The following is a 23,623-nucleotide window of genomic DNA, read 5'->3' as shown; positions in this document are numbered from 1 at the left end:
TAGTATCTTATTGAGAATTTTTGCATCCATATTCATCAGGGATATTGGCCTGTAGTTCTCTTTTTTTACTGGGTCTCTGTCTGGTTTAGGAATCAAAGTAATACTGGCTTCATAGAATGAGTCTGGAAGTTTTCCTTCCCTTTCTATTTCTTGGAATAGCTTGAGAAGGATAGGTATTATCTCTGCTTTAAACGTCTGGTAGAACTCCCCTGGGAAGCCATCTGGTCCTGGACTCTTATTTGTTGGGAGATTTTTGATAACCGATTCAATTTCTTCGCTGGTTATGGGTCTGTTCAAGCTTTCTATTTCCTCCTGATTGAGTTTTGGAAGAGTGTGGGTGTTCAGGAATTTGTCCATTTCTTCCAGGTTGTCCAATTTGTTGGCATATAATTTTTCATAGTATTCCCTGATAATTGTTTGTATCTCTGAGGGATTGGTTGTAATTTTTCCATTTTCATTCATGATTTTATCTATTTGGGTCATCTCCCTTTTCTTTTTGAGAAGCCTGGCTAGAGGTTTGTCAATTTTGTTTATTTTTTCAAAAAACCAACTCTTGGTTTCGTTGATCTGCTCTACAGTTTTTTTAGATTCTATATTGTTTATTTCTGCTCTGATCTTTATTATTTCTCTTCTTCTGCTGGGTTTAGGCTGCCTTTGCTGTTCTGCTTCTATTTCCTTTAGGTGTGCTGTTAGATTTTGTATTTGGGATTTTTCTTGTTTCTGGAGATAGGCCTGGATTGCAATGTATTTTCCTCTCAGGACTGCCTTTGCTGCGTCCCAAAGCGTTTGGATTGTTGTATTTTCATTTTCGTTTGTTTCCATATATTTTTTAATTTCTTCTCTAATTGCCTGGTTGACCCACTCATTCGTGAGTAGGGTGTTCTTTAACCTCCATGCTTTTGGAGGTTTTCCAGACTTTTTTCTGTGGTTGATTTCAAGCTTCATAGCGTTGTGGTCTGAAAGTATGCATGGTATGATTTCAATTCTTGTAAACTTATGAAGGGCTGTTTTGTGACCCAGTATATGATCTATCTTGGAGAATGTTCCATGTGCACTCGAGAAGAAAGTATATTCTGTTGCTTTGGGATGCAGAGTTCTAAATATATCTGTCAAGTCCATCTGATCCAATGTCTCATTCAGGGCCCTTGTTTCTTTATTGATCGTGTGTCTAGATGATCTATCCATTTCTGTAAGTGGGGTGTTAAAGTCCCCTGCAATTACCACATTCTTATCAATAAGGTTGCTTGTGTTTATGAGTAATTGTTTTATATATTTGGGGGCTCCGGTATTCGGCGCATAGACATTTATAATTGTTAGCTCTTCCTGATGGATAGACCCTGTCACTATTATATAATGTCCTTCTTCATCTCTTGTTACAGCCTTTAATTTAAAGTCTAGTTTGTCTGATATAAGTATGGCTACTCCAGCTTTCTTTTGGCTTCCAGTAGCATGATAAATAGTTCTCCATCCCCTCACTCTCAATCTAAAGGTGTCCTCAGGTCTAAAATGAGTCTCTTGTAGACAGCAAATAGATGGGTCTTGTTTTTTTATCCATTCTGATACCCTATGTCTTTTGGTTGGCGCATTTAATCCATTTACATTCAGTGTTATTATAGAAAGATATGGGTTTAGAGTCATTGTGATGTCTGTATGTTTTATGCTTGTAGTGATGTCTCTGGTACTTTGTCTCACAGAAGAATTTTTTTTTTTAACGTTTATTTATTTTTGAGACAGAGAGAGACAGAGCATGAATGGGGGAGGGTCAGAGAGAGGGAGACACAGAATCTGAAACAGGCTCCAGGCTCTCAGCTGTAAGCACAGAGCCTGACGCGGGGCTTGAACTCACGGACCAGGAGATCATGACCTGAGCCGAAGTCGGCCACTTAACCGCCTGCGCCACCCAGGCGCCCCAAGAATAAGAATTTTTTACATAAGAATCATACAAGACTGTTTTACAATCTCTAGAAAAAAACAACAGTAAGAAAATAATAAGAAAAACTGAATTAAAAGTGGTTAAAAGATTTGAAGAGACACTTCAAGTTGTGGGTGACAAGCAGAGGAAAAGATGCTCAATATTATTAATCACTAGAGAAATGCAAATTACAGCCACAATAATACACCCCCCTATGCCAGTCAGAATGGCTAAAACTAAAAGGACAAACAATACCAAGAGCTGGTGAGAATGCAGAGAAAATGATGGGAAGGCAAGATAGTACAGATTCTTTGGAAAACAGTCAAATGGTTTATTATTATGTCAAACATATATTTACCATAGGATCTAGAATTCCAAATTCTGTTAAGTAGCCAAGAGAAATAAAAATACATGTTCATATTTGAATATTTATACAGGCTTTATTCGTAACTGCCAAAATTTACCATCTCAAATGTCCTTCAAATGGGTAAAGAAATTGTGGTATATCCATATAATGGAACACAAACAACTGATACATATGACAGCATGGATGAACTTCAGATACCTTATGCTAAATAAAAAAAGCCAGGCTTAAAATGCTGCATGCTGTATGATTCCATTTATGATATTCTGGGAAAGGCATAACCACAGGAACAGAAAAGCAGATCCATGGTTGTCAAGGGATGGAAGTGGAAGAAGAGGTTGATTACAAAGAGGCACGAGGGGCCTCCCTGAGGTGATAGAAGTGTTCTGTATTTTCATTGTGATGACAGTTATATAATTGTATGTGTTTGTCAAAACTCACAGAACTGTACACTAAAAAAAAGTGAATTTCACTATGCATATTATAACTTAATAGGTCTGACTTTAGAAAAACATAGCTTTACAATGAATACACATTTGAAAAATATCAAATTAGGCAAAAAAAAAAAAAGAAAAGGACCCTGTATAAGCATGATCACTTGGCCTAATATAATTTCTCTAATGAACAAATATCTTTTAGCCCCATGAACTTACATTTAGGTGATGCTCAGACAAATGAAATCAGACAAGCAAAATGATGCTATGTTTTTGTTTTATTTTAATAAGAATTATATTGTGTCTCTGGCCATTTTATCTTTTTAGAACCCAGAAAAGAGTATCTCACAGATGAAGTGACAGGTGCTAATAGGTACTTAGGAAGCCCAATTGGCTTTAGGAAACAAAAAACCCAGCCCTGTCAGCAATTATCTCTTTGCCTCCCACAGGACCATTAGCTCACTCTTAAGGGACTTCCTGGCTAAAATACCCAGTAACACTAGGGCCAGAGGTGGTCATGACTCACTGGCAAACGCCAGATCTCAACAAGTGCTCCCTGGAAGCAGCCTTGTGCCACAGTGCCTGGAGTGCTGAGTCGCATCCAGCCCAGGGGCTTCTTTGTCCTTCCACATCTTGGTATTCAACAAAATAACCCATCTCCTCAGTAAGATAAGCTGATACAGGAGGCAGAGGTACAGAAGGAAATAAAATACGGTGAAATGTCAACAAATAAAATGTGGAGTACCTTGTTTTTAGCTAATTCCTTTTCCAAACTGCATTTTTCTTGAGCTATTTCTTTCTCTGTTTTATTAACCTGCCCAAGGAGGGGAAAAAAAGAAATGGGTCAATTTTAAAGCAGGTGACAGTCTCTACTATAGCAGACACACCCTGCATGTTAATTAATACCTACACTGCAGAGATAGAACATCCTCTCAGAAAAGGGGCCACTCAGGGAGTCTCTGAGGCAGAGCAGACTTCACAAATAGCCCTGAAATTAGAAAGACACGTCTGCATGTCAGACTCTGATGGTACCTTCCTAAATAGGAAGACAGAGCTGTTCCCCCTTAACCTCCATTGTCCACTCCTTCAGGGGAAATCAATTTTTTAAATCTGACCCCTTCACTAACATGAGGATGTGTGAACTATGAGTTGACATTCACTAACGCTGTATAAGGGCATGCTGTTTGGCACAGACTACTCCACATGCTAAAAAACATAGATCAGCTACCTAAAGATTTCTTTAATGGGCAACTCAGACAAACTGCATCTGAGTGGGCTGTATTTCTTTTCTTATCTTGCACTGAAAATAGTTTTAGAACAAGATCACCACCCCAACCAGGAGGTAATATAAATCTGCTTCTTCTACCTCTTCCTGAAGTCTTTCTTTCTCCTCTAGAAGGGACTTCTTCTCTTGCATCGATGCTTCCAATTCACCTCGCAATCTTGCAATAGTTGATTCCAGCAGCTCTTTCTGCAAGGCTGCCCTCTTCTCAGCATCCTGTGCTTTCTGGAAACACTGATTATGCTCAAGGATTAAATGGTCCCTGTAGGAAGAGAACAAGGAGACATGAGCACTCAATGAGAGTTCTTTAATAGAGTCATTTCTTGGAGAGCATACTGCCTGACAGCAGTTACCAAAATGTTCTAACAGAACTAGTTCCTTGAGGGCAAAGTCTTTACCTTTGTGTCTGGCCCAAGAAATGCAGAATTAAATGTTCTCATTAAAGATAAGAAATACAAAGGCAAGAATAAAAGATACAGAAGAAGTTGTCTATAATTTACTTACAGATATGCCTGGAGCTGGGTCTTCTGATTCTGAACACTCTGTAGCTCAGTAGTGATACTGGCATGGGCTGCATCCAGCAAGAAGTTTTGTTCTTGAAATGTCTGTGTCATCATTTTCTGCTCTATCTGAATTTTAAAAGTAATATTAAAAGCTGAGATGCCAGAAAGTCATTTGATGGGGTATCATTCAATCATCCTGAATTAACTTACAAAAGACAAATTTTTATATAAATAAAACCTTTTTAAAAAATAACTTAATGCTCAGCTCTCTCTGTCGCCACTCTGACCTGACCACAGTTCTATCATTTTATGGCTCTACCAGCCAAGAGTGAAGATGCATTGTCTACCCAGCTTGCTGCAAAATCTGTAAAACTCAACATGAACATATTTTTAGATAAAAAATTCTATTAATATTTTGGTACTTTAAAATTTCAATATGAAAAATTTCAATTATTTTGAAAAGTAAAATATCAATGCAGATAAAGTGAAAAGATCTCTACACCTATATCTCCCGCCACCCCAATCAAATAATCCCACTTTCAGGGACAATCATGTTAATAATATGGTGTGAATTCTTTGGAAAATATTTAAAATTGCACCCAGATACCATGATAGCAAAAGTACTATATAGGAATACCTAGGAGATATTATGGGCTCAGTTCCAGACCACGACAATAAAGCAAATATTACAATAAAGCTAGTCAAATGATTTTGTTTCCCAATGCATACACAAGTTATGTTTACACCATACTGTTGTCTATTAAGTGTGCAGTAGCATTATGTCTTAAAAAACAATGTACATAATTTAAAAACACTTTATTGCTAAAAAAAATGTTAACCATCAACTGAGCTCTGTGTGAGGCTGAAATCCATTTTTCCAAATTCCTGTGAATGTTGATGCTTTGGCCTCTTTCCACAAATCACAAATGTTTTTAAAGGAATCTAGAATGGTGAATCCTTTCCAAAGGTTTTCAATTTCCTTTGCCCAGATCCATCAGAGTAATCACTATCTATGGCAGCTATAGCCTTATGAAATAGATTTCTTAAATAACAAGACTTGAAAATTAAAATTATTGCTTGGTTCATGAATTGCAGAATAGATGTTGTGTAAGCAGGCATGAAAACATTGATCTCGTCCAACTCCATTGGAGTTCTTGGGTGACCAAGTGCATTGTCAGTGAGCAGTAATATTTTGAAAGGAATTTTTTTTCTGAGCCACAACAATGGGCTTAAAATATTCAGTAAATTGGAGCACCTGGGTGACTCAATTAGTTAAGTGTCTGACTCTTAATTTTGGCTCAATTTTGGCTCACAGATGTGAAATTAAGCCCCATGCCCTTGGGCTCTGTGGTGGGCATTGGAGCCTGATTAAGATTCTCTTTCTCTCTCTTTTCCTGTCCTGCTCACACACATGCACACTCTAAAACATAAATAAATAAAATAAATAAAATAAAAATAAAAATATTCAGTAATCATGTTGTAATCAGATGTCATCCAGGTTTTCTTGTTCCATCTGTAGAACACAGGCAGAGTCGATTTAGCAAAATTCTTAACGGTCCTAGGATTTTTCGGAATGGTCAACAAACACTGGCTTCAACTTAGAGTCACTCGTTGCATTAGCCCCAAACAAGAGTCAGCTTGGCTCTTTCTCTTCAACAAGGTGGCTTAGCAACAAATGCAGAGATGCAGATTTTTGTGAAGACCCTGACTCTCACTCTGACCCTTTAGAATGGGTCCAGAGACATCATTTGGAATGTCAATGTCAAAATCCAAGACAAGGAGAGCATCCCCTGTAACCAGCAGTGTCTGATTTTTGCAGACCAACAGCTAGAGGATGGCTGCACTCTCTGACACTATAATACTCAGAAAGAGTTCACCCTGCACTTGGTGCTTTGTCTGTAGGCTACAGCATTGAGCCTTCTTTCCCTCTTCTAGCTCGTTCAGAAATACAACTGTGACAAAATTATCTGCTTTAAGGGTTATGCTCACCTGCACCCCTGAGCAGTCAACTGCTGCAAGAAATGCGGCCACACCAACAACCTGTGACCCAAGGGGAAGGTCAAATAAGGCCCCTCCCTTAGCTCTTCCTTTGCCTGCAGGGCAGACTCCTGCCTGAGTCCTATGGCCCTGGAGCTTCCATAAAGTTTCCTTTACACTGAGTGGGGGAAAAAAGGGGAGTCAGGCTGTGTTTTGAAGCCAGGCATTGACTTCTCCTTTCTAGCTACGGAAGTCCTAAATGGCATCTTCCAATGGCATGTTTTGTCTACATTGAAAATCTGTCATTTAGTGTGGCCACATTCATTAATCATCTTCTAGATCTCATAGAGAACTTGCTGCAGCTTCTATGTTAGCACTTGCTTCCACTTTGATGTTATGGAGATGGCTTCTTGCCTTAAATCTCATGAACCAACTTCTCTTAGCTTCCAACTTTTCTTCTGCAGCCTCCCCACCTCTCTCAGCCTTCATAGAATTGAAGAGAGTTACTAGTGCCTTGCTCTGGATTAGGCTTTGGTTTAAGGAAGTGTTGTAAATGGTTTGATCTTCTATCCAGACCACTAAAACTTTGTCCATACCAGCAATACGGCTGTTTCACTTTCTTTTTTAATTTTTATTTTTTTAAATTTTATTTAAATCTAAGTCAGTTAACATATAGTGTAAAAATGGTTTCAGGAATAGAATTTAGTAATTCACCATTTACATATAATACCCAGTGCTCATCCCAACAAGTGCCCTCCTTAATGTCCACTACCCATTTAGCCCATACGCCCACTCAACAGCCCTCCAGCGACCCTCAGTTTGTTCTCTGTATTTAAGAGTCTCTTACGGTTTGCCTTCTTCTCTGTTTTTACCACTTTCTATCATTCATGTGTTCACTGTAGTACTTTTAATTTCCTTCAAGAACTTTTCCTTTGCATTCACAAGTTGGCTAAATGTTTGGTACCCAGAGGCCTACCTTTTGGCCTTTCTTGGCTTCTGACATGGCTTTCTCACTAAGCTTAATCATTTCTAGCTTTTGAATTATAGTGAGAGATGTACAACTCTTCCTTTCACATGAACACTTAAGAGACCATTGTAGGATTATTAACTGGCCTAATTTCAATATTGTTGGATCTCAGGAAATAGGAGGTCTGAGAAGAGGGAGAGATATGGGGGAATAGCTGATCAAAGAAGCCAGAACACACACAACATTTATAAAGTTTCCCATTTTATAGTGGCATGGTTTGTGCTGTCCCAAAAGAATTACAATACATCAAAGATCAAATTATCACAGATCACCAGAACAAACATAATGAAAAAGTCTGAAATGCTGTGAGATATTCCAAAATATGACACAGAGCACAAAATACGGCACAATATGAGAAAATTGCTACTGAAAAATGGCACTGACAGACTTGCTAGATGCAGGATTACCACAAACCTTCAATTTGTAAAAAATGTGATTACTTGAGAAGCACAATGTATATCTGTAACTGTTTTGCAGAATTTATTTTCTCTGGCTCATCATGTTGGACTTATCAAAACATAACATTTTTACACATATCCCCTCTACCTACAATATACAAAACTTTTGCAAGTATAGTACATATTAATAATTACTTTTGTAAACATATTTTAAAACACTTTTATCTTAACAATATTTGACTGCAAAGCAAACCTTCACACTTTGGAAAATAAAATGTGTAACATTCCAAAGTTTAAAAATGCTTATGACAGTGTTACTTGCATATGTCACATTAATTATTCTACTAAATTGTTAGTCCACAAAAGTAGAGATTTTTGTCTTGTTCACCACTATAATCCCATCTAGACCTAGCATCATACCTGCACTGAATAAACACTAAGTGCTTGTTGAATTAATGACAAATATTTATTGAGTATCTTTCTGTGCAGTGGTTAGCACTCTGGGAAATAGCAAAGATATAGAAGACAATGTCCTTGGTTCTAGGAAGCTCACAAAGTTATATAGGAAATGAGCCATACATATAAACTGCTCTAGAATGCACAGAGAGGCAACATAATGTAACAATTAAAAACACTGACTCTGGAGTGAGACCTGGGTTTCAATCCAGCTCTACCCCTTACTAGCTAGGTGACTTCCGTCAAGTTGTACATTTCTCTAAACCTCATTTTCCTTATTTATAAAATGAAGATAATATTCCTTTACATAATGGCTGCTAGAATCAAAGGACATAATATATGTAAAATCCTTAGCACAATGCTTGGTATACAGTAAGTATACTCCCAAAAGAGTGAGAGCTATTATTACGATGTTTAGTGTCCCAGGAGTAGAAGTTAACAGAAAAATTGATCCCTTCTGGTTAGAATGAGCAAGCTTCCTGATAAAGGTGAGTCTTAAAGAATGAAAAGAATTTCAAATAGCTGAAGAAGTAAAGACCATTCTCAGCAGATGGAATATGGCATAAGCAAAATGGGAAAGTACTGGTGTTTAAGGAAAAAGTATTTTAGGGTCAGTCATAGTGTTTTCTATGATTCTATAAACAATAGGACAGGTAATTACTTTTCCTAAAGTAATAGTATTTGAGAAGAAACCATTAAGAAAGTATTGAGGGGCGCCTGGGTGGCTCAGTCGGTTGAGCGTCCGACTTCAGCTCAGGTCACGATCTCACAGTTCGGGAGTTCGAGCCCCGCGTCAGGCTCTGGGCTGATGGCTCAGAGCCTGGAGCCTGCTTCTGATTCTGTGTCTCCCTCTCTCTCTGCCCCTCCCCCATTCATGCTCTGTCTCTCTCCGTCTCAAAAATAAATAAACATTAAAAAAAAATTAAAAAAAAAAAAAGAAAGAAAGTATTGAGTATAAGGCTAAATGACCACTCTTGATTAAAACTGAAAACTGCCAATCAAAAACATTTCTTGGAATTGTTAAAATATTTTATTTATTCAGTTGGTCATGCTTATTTCCTTATCTCTTAGCCAAGGAGTTTTATTGTTGACTCTATCAGAGATGGACTAGTATTAAATGAATACCTGCAGAATGGCTTGATGGTCAGAAATAATTCTGGCATTTTCCATACTAACAGTCTCAAGCATGCTGTGCAGCTCTGAACACCTCCTAGTCAGTTGGTCATTCGAAACCTAAGGTGATATGTACAGCATGTCAGGTCTCTCCAGTAAATAATTTTTTACTTATTAACCATTATTTTTAATGATGGCATAGTATTTCACTCTGTATGTGAAACTAATTTATTTAACCTACCTCCAATTGATATTTCATTAGATAATGCTTTCAGTATTTGGAATCAACACCCCACATAATTCTAAATCAAAAGGAGAAATTTGTTCATCTGGTGGAGCAAGTGAAGCATTCAATAGTTTCTTCAGAATTCTGGACACTGGTCAGACACAGCACGATATCTACAGAATGGACTTTACAATGTTGATGCCAAGATTATAGAAATTCATTCCCCAATTTAGATGAGCATTCTGAATTGTTTGGCTAATAACACAAAATGTTTTAAGTTATTTCGCTACCAATTACAGTATTCATAAAAGCAAAATATAGATAATTGTACCATTTCACAAGACAGATCATCCAAACTAAAACAAAATTCTTTTGTACAACAGATCTTTCATACAATTCTGTTGTCTTTTGATATGTAAAATTTGTATTCCTGTGGAAACCATTTATCCTAATTATCAGTTATTTTTGCAAACTGTATTTGCCACGGATCTTGTTTTTTTTTTTTTTTTTAACATGCTGTGGTTTATCTTTATTTTTTTAATTTTATTTTTTATTTTTTAAGGATCTTATCTTTTAATGAACAAGTTCTTCAAGGATGGGGACAAATAACTCTATAGGATCAATTAAAAAAAATTCAAAAAATGGTAACAAAAAAGAAATAAAAACTTCTCTGGAAAGCCTAAGTGGTATGTATAGTACACAAGTTAGGAACATGTTCAGGAGCACTTTAAAGTTCTAAGTTATACACCAAGAAATACGTGGGATAAGACAGAGGTGAATTCTTGAACCTTGAAAAGAACAAGCTAATTTCTTTGGAGCCAGATTGCTTGAGCTCAAATTATAACTCTGTCACTGATTAGCTATGTTATTAAACCTCTCTGTATATCAACTTCCTTATCTTTAAAATGAGAACAATAAGTTTCTATAGTAGCACTATTGTGAGGATTACAATTTGTTAGTAACATAAGGTGCTTACAATTGTGCCTGGAATGTAGAATGGGTTTGGTAAATGTTAATTACCACTACTACAGCAAAAGTAGCAGTAATAATTTTTATTATTATTTTATAAAAGAACACATTTATTTTGCATTTTCTTTATCATAAAGACAGCACAGCAACATTATGATCCCAACATTGAAGTAACCAAATTGAACTAGCAACAGTTATTTTAAGTGATTAATACTATTTCTTGGCTCTGTGAGAAATAACCTGTTTGCCTACACACACACACACACACACACACACACACACACACGTAACATCCGCTAAATTTGGCAATAACCATCCCACAGAAAATAAGTACACATAACTCTACAATCCAGGAAGCATTTATGAGGTTCCTACTGTGCTACTTGTTATAAAAGATACAAGGAAAGTGTAAGACATTGGCCCTGGCCCTCAAGTGCTTAGAAGTTCATAGGTCGAGATGAGAACTATATATATTCAATGGGTAAATTATAAAGCAAACAAAGGCAAAGTGTAAATTAGTGCATTATTTAGCAGTATACCTCATATACTGATGTATCATAGAACTTTGGTAATGGGAGATGTAGTTAATGTGATCATGTTTCATAGATGAAATAGATTTCATGAAAATAAAAAATCTGGATGATGGCAATGGTATGAATTTATATAATCAGGATCAATCGTGGTTCTTTGTTTTTTAATTGAACAAAATTAAATAACATGTGAAAACCAGAGAAATGCGAACATTTACCTGTGCTTTTTCTGATGGGGAAAAGACAGTTTCTTCAATAAATGGTGTTGGGAAAACTGGAGAGGCACATGCAAAAGAATGGGAAACTAGACCATTATTTTGTACCACACATAAAAATTAACTCAAAATGGATCAAAGACTTGAATGTAAGACTTGAAACCAAAAAACTACTGGAAGTAAACATAGATAAGCTTCTGGATATTGGTCTTGGCAAGATTTTTTGGGTCTGACATCAAAAGCAAAAGCAACCAAAGCAAAAATAAACAAGTGGGAGCATATCAAACTAAAACGCACAACAAAGGAAACCATCAACAAAATGAAAAGGCAACCTATTGAACGGGAGAAGATATTTGCAATCATATATTAATATATCTGATAAGGGGTTAATATCCAAAATATAAAGAAATTATACAACTCAATAGCACCCCCCAAAAAAATCTGATTAAAAAATGGGTCCAAGATCTGAATAGACATTTTTAAAAAATGTTTATTTTGAGAGAAAGAGAGCATGGGAGAGGCAGAGAGAGGGGCACAGAGAGAATCTCAAGCAGGCTCCATTCTGTCTGCACAGAGCCCGATGAGGGGCTTTATCTCACAAACACTGAAATCATGACCTGAGCTGAAATCAAGAGTCAGATGCTTAACCAACTAAGCCACCCAGGCACCCCTGAATAGACATTTTTCAAAGACATACAGATAGCCAACAGGTACACGAAAAGATGTTAACATCACTAATCATCAGGGAAACTCAAATCAAAGCCACAATAAGGTATTACTTCACATCTGTTAGAAGGGCTATTACCAAAACGACAAGAAATAACAAGTATTGGGGAGGATGTGGAGAAAAGGAACCCTTGTGCACTGTTGGTGGCAATGTAAATTGATACTACCACTGTGCATTACAGTACCGAATTTTCTTAAAAAATTAAATATCAAACTACCATAGGATCCAGCAATTACTCTCTGGGTATTTATCTCAAGAAAAAAAAAAACACTAACTCAAAAAGATATATGAACCCCTATGTTCACTGCAGCCTTATTTACAATAGACAAGATCGGGAAACAACCTAAATGTCCATCGACAGATAAATGGATAAAGAAAATGTGGTATACATATCGATATTTATTTAGCCACAAAAAAAAGAACTTACTCTTGCTATTTGCAAAAACATGGTGAGATCTTGAATGCATTATACTAAGTGAAATATGTCAGCCAGAGAAAGAAAATACCATATAATCTCATTTACAATATATGTGGAATCTTCAAAAAGCAAAACACCAAAAAACAATACCAAGCTCACAGATACAAAGAGGTAAGTGGCTGCCAGAGACAAAAGTAAGAGATGGGAGAGAGGTAATAGAGATCAAAAGGCATAAACTTCTAGTTATATAATAAGTGAGTCATAGGGATGTACTGTATAGCATGGTGACTATCATTAATACTGTACTACATATTTGAAAGTTAAGAGAGTGAATCTTAAAAGTCCTCATCACAAGCAAAAAATTTTTGTGACGACACATGGTGATGTATGTTAACTAGAATTATCGTGGTGATGATTTTTCAATGTACACAAACACTGAATCATTATGTTGTATACCAGAAACCAGAAATACAATGTTATATGCCAATTATACCTACGGTGTTGGTATGAATTTATATAATTAGGGTTAATCTTGGTTCTTGATTCCTTAATTGAACAAAATTAAATAACCTCTAGAAGTTAGAGATACAATAAGATCTACCTGTGCTTTTTCTGATGTTTCACGAAGGGATAGTATTTCAGTCCTCAAATATGCATTTTCTTCATGTTCCTTGTTGAAAGACATCTGCATATTCTGAGAAAAAACAGTAATCTCTCCTTTTTTACACATAAGAACTATTACATATATCTCTACCAAAATACATGTTCTGTATTTTAGTATGAGTTCAGGTTCTAGTGCTTCCTTCAGCAGCACCAGTGCAAATTCTAATGATCAATATAGACAAGTGTCTTACAAAGAATTTTTAAAAATCTTGGTATCTTCAACTCCCAAACTTCTTTTTAAACAAATTATAAAAGCTGTTTACAAAATGTTCTCATACTGAGTTTCAAACTAGAAAGAATTTGCCTAAAACCATAATGTAAATATTTACTTAGCATACTTAAGAAAATTCTGCTAAGGTGAATATTTTTCCCTAAGCAGTAAGATCTTGTGATTTTCTTTATTTTCCATTAAAAAAATTTTTAAATATTTTTTTGAGAGAGACAGAGTGCGAGCAGGGGAGGGGCAGAGAGAGAGGGAGACACAGAATCCGAAGCAGGCTCGACTCTGAGCTGTCAGCACAGACCCTGACATGCGTTCTCTGCCCCTCTCCTGCTCGCTCGCTCTCTTTCAAAAATAATAAACATTAGAAATTTTTTTCCATTAAAAAAGCAAATAAAATAAAAAATAAAATAAATAAAATAAAATAAAATAAAATAAAATAAAATAAAATAAAATAAAATAAAATAAAATAAAATAAAATAAAATAAAATAAAATAAAATAAAATAAAATAAAATAAAATAAAATAAAATAAAATAAAATAAAATAAAATAAAATAAAATAAAATAAAATAAAATAAAATAAAATAAAATAAAATAAAATAAAATAAAATAAAATAAAATAAAATAAAATAAAATAAAATAAAATATGGGAGAAAGGTGGCAGGGATGGGAGTTGTGGGTTGGGCTTTCCCTAACAGGTAGTAGCTGAAATGGGGAAGGATAAGTCCTCCCCCTACAAAGACAGAATCACTCCCTTTTGAGAAGCATCTCAAGATTTAAACATCACATAATACAGGATGAGACAGAACCCAGAAAAAATTACTCCAAACAGGATTAAGATTTATTTAGAAATGAATTAAGATATAAAAGTTACAATATTTCCTGTTTTTCATTTTTTATTGTGGTAAAATATAAATAACAAAATTTACCATTTTAATCATTTTTAAGTGTACAGTTCACTTAAAAATATTTAAGTGTTAAGTTCAGTGGCATTAAGTATATTCACATTGTTGTGCAGCCATCACTATCACTAGTATTTCTTACATTTTATAAAAAACTTTCCTTTTAAAAATTAGTTGCCAATAAGCAGAAGATGCAGATAAGTCTATTTTTGCTAATTCATCTTTTTTCAAACCATATTAACCTGCCTGAAATGATTTCTTAATACCCAGTTTGCAACAGGACTGAATATACAACTTATTTATACTGCAACTTTTTTTTAATAAAAATTTTAGGAGAATCAGAAGAACTGTAAACCAGGGGTACTTGGGTGGCTCAGCTGGTTAAGCCTCTGCCTCTCGATTTCCGCCCAGGTCATGATCTCACGGTTTGTCAGGCTCCGTGCTGACAGTGCGGAGCCTGTTTGGGGTTCTCTCTCTCCCTCTCTCTCTGCAACACCCCCCCCCCCAAACACACACAATATAATAAAAAAACTTAAAAAAAAAAAAAAAGGAACTGTAAACCAACACGAGTAAGGAGATACTCCTTAGTGAAGAGAGGAAAGATCACCTCTGAACTCTACAACCTCAAAACTTACCTTATTTTCTTTAGCCAACTTGGAAATGAGGTCATCTCTAGAAACTAAAAACAAAGAGTCCACATAACTACGATAATAACTTACTACAACTAAACTGAGATCAACACATTACCTTTTCCCTGAGCTTTCCTTTTTTTTTTTTTAGTATGTTGTGGAAATGAGGAGAATGCAAGTATTTCTACTATATTTTAATAGAGTGGAAAATAAATAATGAAATTATCAAGAAAATAGTCCACAGTCATGTGCTATAGTAAATGAGGTCATATTTTACTCCATGATGCGTCTGAGGGATTTTAAGCTGGAGAGGCACAGGATCAAAAGCTGTGTTAGAATATTCTAACAGAGGCTCCATAAGGAAAAGAGGAGTTTAGTAGCTGTTGTAGTACTCAAAGTATAAAACAATGAAACCTGGCTCTAAGGGATTGGCAATGGAGATGCAGAGGGAAAACACACTCATGAAATAACAAGCAGGGAGAACTGTCAGGACTCAGTGGCTGCCTGGTGGGGTAAAGGCAATAGATAAGTCAAGGAGAGTATCTAGTGTCCACATGTCAGCAATGGGGTGGGAGGCAGACTCTTCAACAAAATAGGGAACACAGGGTAAGGGGCAAGTTCAGGGGACAGAATGAGTAAGAATGACTGCAATAGATAAGTATTCACATGTGTTTTGAGATATGTTGAGTTGACAGTAAGATACTATCTGGAGAAGGAAGATGATTTGTGTGGAAAAGAAAGATGTGAAACTACCCAGAGAGAATACAGTGATAATAAAACCAAACAGAAATAGGAACAGTTTGGCATTATATATTGGTAGCCCAAAGTAAACTTCCCTGAGAGTAATGTTTTGGTTTCATGAACAATTCACAAAGATCAGTTTTGTTTCATTTAAATATTCTAAACCCAGAAAATTACAAAACATATAACTCACATTTTATGTAGAATATACTCAGAAAAACTATGCTTTTTGAATGAATAAGTCCAGGACTCATTTCAAATAGAGTAAATGCTAATTTAAAATATGTGAAGGATAAAAAGGATACCCATAAGATCTCTTCTAATAATTCCTCGATCAAGTTAAGAATGAAAGGAGAGGGGCGCCTGGGTGGCGCAGTCGGTTAAGCGTCCGACTTCAGCCAGGTCACGATCTCACGGTCCGTGAGTTCGAGCCCCGCGTCAGGCTCTGGGCTGATGGCTCGGAGCCTGGAGCCTGTTTCCGATTCTGTGTCTCCCTCTCTCTCTGCCCCTCCCCCGTTCATGCTCTGTCTCTCTCTGTCCCAAAAATAAATAAAAAACGTTGAAAAAAAAATTTTTTTTAAATAAATAAATAAATAAAAAAGAATGAAAGGAGAATGTTTATCTTACTTGGAAGAATAATTTAAGCACTTTAATTAGTGGGTGTGTATACAAATGTTTATTGCTAATAAACAATTACATTTTTAAATTCATTACAGCAAATATACAAAGGCATTCCGTTTACTCATCTAGTTAGTTTAACTATTTGTACCTTATAGTAATCAAATTGCATGCATGTAAGGAGTCTACTATTCAATAAGAAGCACATGGTTGGTACTCAGGCAGGCTTCTTTTCCTCGTGTTACTTTTAATTACTGTTGTATAATTGTTATATTTTAATGGTCTTTCATATGTTCTTTATGAAATTCGAAACTACAGCATTAATCCAATGAGAGATAACATTAAAAAATTACTGACAGAAAGATCTGTGTTTTAGTTCCAGCTATACTATTTGCAGTGGATCCGTGGATACAGATCTTTTTATTCTTCTACAGAATGGAGTATATTTTCTCATCTTCTCACAAGGTTGTAAGGTTCAAATGAGATAATGTGGCAGCACCATAAAATATAATATGTATTTTTGTAGTCCCAGTCACAGGAAGACAAAAAATTATCTTGGGGCCTTATCAGTGAGAGCTCCCCAGAGTAATTCACTACTTAACAACTATTAGGAAAAAGAGTACTTTCTCTTAAAAGCAGTAGGTCAAAACATTGAATGATTACTCTTTGCTGTATGCTTTTTATAATTTTCATTTCCCTTTTGGTATTCCCTACCCTCATTACAGCCAGATACAGAAGGCACACTGGCAGGAACACTGCGTTTGGAGTTAGAAGACACAGGTTCAGGCCTCACTTCACCATTTATTCGCTTTAACTTTGGGAAGTATGGATAGTTTTGCATGTTGCATGCGATCATTTATGTGAAAGCCTTAGGTAAACCATGAAGTGTTACTCATGTGGGGCCATGCACCATAATTCTTTGTGATCTATTTGATACTGTCTGAAAATTGCTTTACAACTATATATTAACAACAGTAAATATGGTAAGGGCTCAGGGGCTGGAAGAACTTTGATTCTGAACAACATGGGACCAAATCTAGACTCATCCACTTCCTAGCTCAATCACCTGTAAGGACTCTGTTAACTCATCTGTAAAATGAGGACTTTAAGCTCTAAGGTAACTTACAACCATCCATTGCTACAAATTCAGGACAATAGACTGGTAACCTGAAAAATGGAGAGTCTGACATGATAAATGGCTAGAATCAGTAGATAAGCAAATATCAAAGGCCTTAATTCCTTATTAATATCTAGTATCCAATAGTCAATCTAGATTTCTAGAAACCCAATGTTCCTAAGTCCACAAACACTTAAATAGACCTGAAAAAAAAATCTAAATAGAGAATAGTTCACAGTTAAGAGGATCAAATTCTATTTTATTACCAGCACTCTTTTTTTTTCTCCCCGTGCCACAGACAGAAAGGAAATCAGCAATTTTTTATATTCAGTCTTGTGGTAAATATCGGTAACAGTCACTTCAAAAATTTGGGATCTTAAGAGTTTTTGCATGAAATCTCAAAAAAGCTAACAAATGTAATTTCTAGCACCTATTTTCATACTTAGATTAGACTTGAGCTGCGAGATAGTAGTCTCCAACTCTCTTTTTTTCTGTTGCTCCTGTGCCAGTAGTTCTTGGGTGGTCTGTATATGACTGCGTAGGGCAATGCAGTTTTGCTGCAAAATTTGCACCTGGAATGTAGAAGAAAAACTCCTTTCTTTAAGGTACAAATTTCTACCCAACTACCTTACAGTAAGGAACATTTTCAAATCTTAACATCACTAGAGGGAAAAGTTTCTAGGTCACGGTTAAAGATCCCAACAGGATGCAGTGTTTCACAGTAGGGCCATCCAGCACAACTTTCTATGCACTCTCCCACCACAGCAGTCACCAGTGACAAATGACTGCTGAAAACTTGAAATGTGGCCAGAGTGAGTGAGGAATTGAATTAATTTTAACTAATTTAAATTTAAATAGCCATATGTGGCTAGTGGCTACTATACTGGTAGTGTAAGTAATAAATTATCATTTACAAATTTTTTAAGTAGGATCTTTTTCATAATTAATTCTGTTATGAAGGACAGCCACTGGTTAAAATAGTAAAGATTATGTAATCCAATTACAGGTATTAGAATTTGGAACTACTAATTAATTTCCTTCAATACTTAGAATTGAATAGTCTAAATTACATGTAGGTATGTTGAATAATACAGGCAAAAATTTAGTAAATCTAGAGAAAATTAGCAAAACCATAGGGTTCAAGGTATGTCAGCTTTCTCTTTTGGTTTCACTTCCTTGACACAAATAAGGAGAGAAAAATCTACCTGTTTCCGTTCCACCTCCACTGTTGATTCCATTTCTTGTATTTTGAATAGCATAGCTGATCCAGATTTCTCAAGAGATTCCCTGAGGTTCTTCTCCTGAGACAGCTGTCTCCTTAGCTACAGAGCAAGTTGCAGTTAGGCAAGACCAAGGGAACATGACAGCAGTTTGCCAAAGATCAAAGTCACCAAGAAAAGTTTACCAGACACTTTGCCACCTTACTCCCATTCTTCGTTCATTTATGACTACTCAGGAACATGCTTTTGTTTCCCCCTAAGGGATAAACTACTAAGAAATGAGGCGTCAAATCTGTTGCCCTTGTCTTCCCATTGTATAAGTCTTTTTTCCAAATTGTGGGTCAAGACGCATTAGTAAGCCGCAAGCAGCACTTGAAAAAGGGAAAAAAATATCAGAGCACACAGCATGTAATAAGGAAGGGTAAGTAATGCTTCATGAAATGTCTGTATTATTTATGTATGGTGCATTGGTATAAAATATACATCTTACAATGGACTATTACCAAAAAGAAGACTGAAAAACACTATTATCATACCTTGGTACATGTACTTTCTGAATTTCCTGGCTTTCATTTTTAAGTCTCATTTTTCTGTATTTCATTACTTCATCTATATATTTTTTATCCCATAGTATTATAAACATACTTCTAAAAGCTGTTCCAATTCTGTTTTGGAATTTAAAGGTCTAAACAAATAATAAAGTAACTTAAGTAGCAGATAAACTACCACTCAAGAATTGGGGTACACTGACTTTCTCTCAATAAATGATGAGTCAGATAAAGTTACAAAAGAATCTCTTTTATCATGAGGTAAAGAGAACCTTTTTTTAAAAATATAATTTATTGTTAAATTGGCTTCCATACAACAGCCAGTGCTCATCCCAACAAGTGCCCTCCTCAATGCCCATCACCCACCTTTCCCTGTCCCCCACCCCCCTCATCAACCCTCAGTTTTCTCTCTGTATTTAAGAGTCTCTTATGGTTTGCCCCCCTCCCTCTCTGTATCTTTTTTTTTTCCTCTTCCCTTTCCCCATGATCTTCTGTTAAGTTTCTCAAGATCCACATGAGTGAAAACATATGGTATTTGTCTTTCTCTGACTTATTTCACTTAGCATAATACCCTCCAGTTCCATCCACATTGCTGCAAATGGCAGGATTTCATTCTTTCTCATTGCCAAGTAGTATTCCATTGTATATATAAACCACATCTTCTTTATCCATTCATCAGTTGATGGACATTTAGGCTTTCCATAATTTGGCTACTGTTGAAATCACTGCTATAAACATTGGAGTACATGTGCCCCTATGCATCAGCAGTCCTGTATCCCTTGGGTAAATTCCTAGCAGTGCTATTGCTAGGTCATAGGGTAGTTCTATTTTTAGTTTTTTGAGGAACCTCCACACTGTTTTCCAAAGTGGCTACACCAGTTTGCATTCCCACCAACAGGGCAAGAGGGTTCCTGTTTCTCCACAGCCCTGCCAGCATCTATAGTCTCCTGATTTGTTCATTTTTAGCCACTCTGACTGGTGTGAGGTGGTACCTCAGTGTGGCTTTGATTTGTATTTCCCTGATGATGAGTGACGTTGAGCATCAATCGTTTCATGTGTCTGTTGGCCATCAGGATGAACCTTTTTTTTTTTTTTTTTTTAATGCTTATTTATTTTTGAGACAGAGAGAGAGAGACAGAGTGCAAGCGAGGGATGGGCAGAGTGACAGAAAGGGAGACACGGAATCTGAAGCAGGCCCCGGGCTCTGAGTTGTCAGCACAGAGACCGACATGGGGCTTGAACCCATGAGCCATGAGATCATGATCTGAGCCGAAGTCAGACTTAACTGAGTCAACCAGGCACCCCTGCAAAGAGACCCTTTTAAACTTAAATGGGATTTGCAAAATGCTATTCCTTTTGCGAAGTGATGTTAAGTTAAAAGAAATTCTATTTTTGAGCCCCAGTGAGGATGACTTAAAAGAAATTCTATTTTAAGCCCCAGTAAAGAGGCCTTTATAGCCCTTCCCAAAACTGTATATATTTTATATGTGTTTTCTCTATGAATGACATATCTTATAATGTTTAAAAAGTTTCTAAAAACAGTTGAAAGACATGAAAAGTGTGTTGGCATGAAACTGTTATAAGATAGCCCATTTTGGAGTTGTTTTATTAATATGCTTAATCATACCCCTAATAAACATTTAGGTTTTTCCAGTTTTTCACTATTCTAAATATTGTTCTGCTAAACATGCTTGTGAATAAATCTTTCACTGCATTTCTATTTCCTCTGGATAAATTCCTACAAGAGGAATCACTAGATTAAAGGTATAAACAATTTTTAGACCTTTGATATATTTGATATATAATTTTCCTTCAGATATTAGCCACCTATCAATAGCATTAATAATAAATCCCATCAGTAGTATGTATTATTATTTTCTTAAATCTTTGCTAATTTAATAAATGAAAAATAGCATCTTGACAGTTTTTCATTTCTCTGGTTACTATTGAGGTTAAATATGTTCTAATATGGTTATAAGCTCTGTACATGTTCTGACCTGTTAGTTGACCACTGTTTTTGTTTTTTCATATTGTTTGTCTTTTTTTTAGCCAATTTTAAGTTCTTTAAAAGGTAAGATTATTAACTCTATCTAGTTTTGCTGGGTTTTATTAGTTTTGCTTTTGCTCTTTTTAAACGTAGAATTTTTAATTCTTATGTGGTCAAATCTATCCTACTTTTTATAATTCTGTCCCTTCAAGTTTAGAAATTCCTTCTATATCAGTTAAGTATTACAATCTTATGTAAGAATGAGCCATAGTTTTTGGTTTTGGCTATATTAATAATCTGATACTAACTATACTGTCAGATTATAATTATTTTGTTACATTTGGTAGATTGCTGCATTTTTCTAAATTCTGGATCAAATTATATAGTATAATATACTCAAGATCTAATTTAAGTCCTTTGTAGAGCAAATTTTTTTCTTAATGTTTGCTTATTTATTTCTGAGAGAGAGAGGGAAAGAAAACGAGTTAGGGAGAGAGGGAGAGAATCCCAAGCAGACTCAGTGCTGTCAGCGCAAAGCCCAACACGGCTCAGTCTCATGAACTGTGAGATCATGACCTGAGCTGAAATTAAGAGTTGGATGCTTAACCAACTAAGCCACACAAGGGCCCCGAGAGGAAATCTTTATTTGATAATTATACTACTGAGGTATTTCTGAAGCATTATTAAAAGCTATTAGCTTTATGTTTATCAGAACTAGATTTTATATATTTTATCTCTTAGGAAGATATATACCACATTTATTCTGTCTTTATACAGCCCTCTGATCTGGGCTAACCTGTATTCCTCCAAATTACTCCAATGAAGCTCTAACAGTAGTATCTCAAATGTTACTGTATTTAGAGACAGGGCCTTTAAAGAGGTGATAAACTATAATGACACTGTTAGGGTGGGCCCTAATCCAACCTGAACGGTGTCCTTCTAAGACAAGGAAATTGGGACACATAAACAGATATCAGGGATGTATATGCACAAAGAAAAGACCATGTGAGGACACAGTAAGAAGGCAGCCATCTGCAAGTCAAGTAGAGAAGCCTCAAGAGAAACCAAAAACCTACTGACATCTTGCTCTTGGACTTCAAATCTCCAGAAATATTTTAAGAAATTTCTGTTGTTAAGCCACCCAGTCTGTGGTACTACTTTGTTACTGCAGCACTAGCAAGCTATTACACCCATTCTGCTCGAATATGAAAATGCATTTTGACTAGGACAGTCCTATGGGTTCTTGACAGAGTTCAATAAAAACTCAAGATTTTATCTTGAAATAAGATTGTCTTATACCAGAAATAGCAGAAATAAGACTGTCTTAATAAAAACTAATAATAAATGGTAATCACTGATAATCTTTTAAACAAATGGTGCTGGAACAACTGGACATACACACACTAAGAATCTAGATACAAACTTCACATCATTAATTCAAAATGTATTGATGAGGGACCATAAGGCAAGCTGAGGGCCAAGCACAAGTTAGCACAATCAACTTCCCCTCTCCCCTCACCTCAGGGTGTGTGACATTCCTCAGGCACTCCTGGCTGCCCAATAACAAAGGAAAGGACAGAAAACAAAAGGTTAAACTGATAATCTCCATCAGTTTACAAATATCTCATCAATAGCCTCATCAGGAACTTCCTACTATCTTAATGATAATGCTTTGCTACAGGGAAAAATAACCTTAGCTTGACAATAAATAGGTAGGCCTCCAATAATCTGTAAATCCTCTTCAGCATATGGAAATCCCTTTAAGAAACTTCCTCTGGACTTTACCTTCCTCCAGACTCCACAATATATAAATCAGTCACTCTGCACAACCCCAGTGCAGCTCTTTCTGCCCACAGGTCCTGTCCCTGTGCTTTGATAAAATCACCTTTTTGCACCAAAGACGTCTTCAAGAATTCTTTCTTGGCCATTGACTCTGAACCCCCAACACCCTAAAATCCCATCATTTGGTGCCTGAACACAGGGCTGATTCTTTTCATCTAGATTCTGAGTTTCAGTGCAAAGTTGCTGAGTACTTTCTCTTTTCCTCCTTTACTTTAATTTCAGAGGCTTTTCGAGGAGTATCATCTTACTGGAACACTTTCCTGTTGATTGCTCAGGCTGCAATCCTCTAGCCCATGACTACAGGGAGGAGAAAGCCTGCCTTCTGGCTGGAAGTTAGTACCCTGGCTGGGATGGTAACGAGACCCAGAAACTTGATGCCTTCTCTTATTCCTGTCCTTATACAAAGTTGTCTGTATTGAGCACAGGACAGCCACCTAGATGGCTGCCAATCTTAAGACTCCCGTGTGAGGTTTCCTCCTCACTGGTCTAATGTGATCCCCTCCACATCTCTGGTCTAGCCACTTCTGGCCACGTGACCTCCACTGGGAGGTGGCTAAAATCAGTACCCGAATGAATTAAAACCCA

General features: G+C 36.2%; 1 protein-coding gene and 1 pseudogene across 8 annotated transcripts in view; one reads left to right on the top strand and one right to left on the bottom strand.

Annotated features, from left to right (window-relative positions):
* Positions 1-23,623, bottom strand: part of CCDC150 (coiled-coil domain containing 150) — a 100,251-nt gene that overhangs the window by 60,535 nt on the left and 16,093 nt on the right. For all 8 annotated transcript variants that reach the window (XR_015255412.1, XM_086719197.1, XM_086719193.1 and 5 more), the window contains 8 exons: positions 18,647-18,763; positions 17,884-18,013; positions 14,972-15,015; positions 13,153-13,245; positions 9,479-9,586; positions 4,497-4,621; positions 4,077-4,254; positions 3,456-3,524 (listed from right to left, as the gene is read on the bottom strand). Coding sequence is in view for 7 of the 8 variants with exons in the window: in XM_086719197.1 (XP_086575323.1) it covers positions 3,456-3,524; positions 4,077-4,254; positions 4,497-4,621; positions 9,479-9,586; positions 13,153-13,245; positions 14,972-15,015; positions 17,884-18,013; positions 18,647-18,763 (864 nt within the window). In the remaining variant the exon portion in view is untranslated. The remainder of the gene's footprint in view (positions 1-3,455; positions 3,525-4,076; positions 4,255-4,496; positions 4,622-9,478; positions 9,587-13,152; positions 13,246-14,971; positions 15,016-17,883; positions 18,014-18,646; positions 18,764-23,623) is intronic.
* LOC112871807 (ubiquitin-ribosomal protein eL40 fusion protein pseudogene) lies at positions 5,926-6,562 on the top strand (annotated as a pseudogene).

This window comes from Puma concolor, chromosome C1 (genome assembly GCF_028749965.1).
Source record: "Puma concolor isolate L17-30 chromosome C1, mPumCon1.1.hap2, whole genome shotgun sequence".
Taxonomy (NCBI): Eukaryota; Metazoa; Chordata; class Mammalia; order Carnivora; family Felidae; genus Puma; species Puma concolor.
Note: the sequence above shows the minus strand (reverse complement) of the source record. Positions and strands in the feature narration are given on the sequence as shown.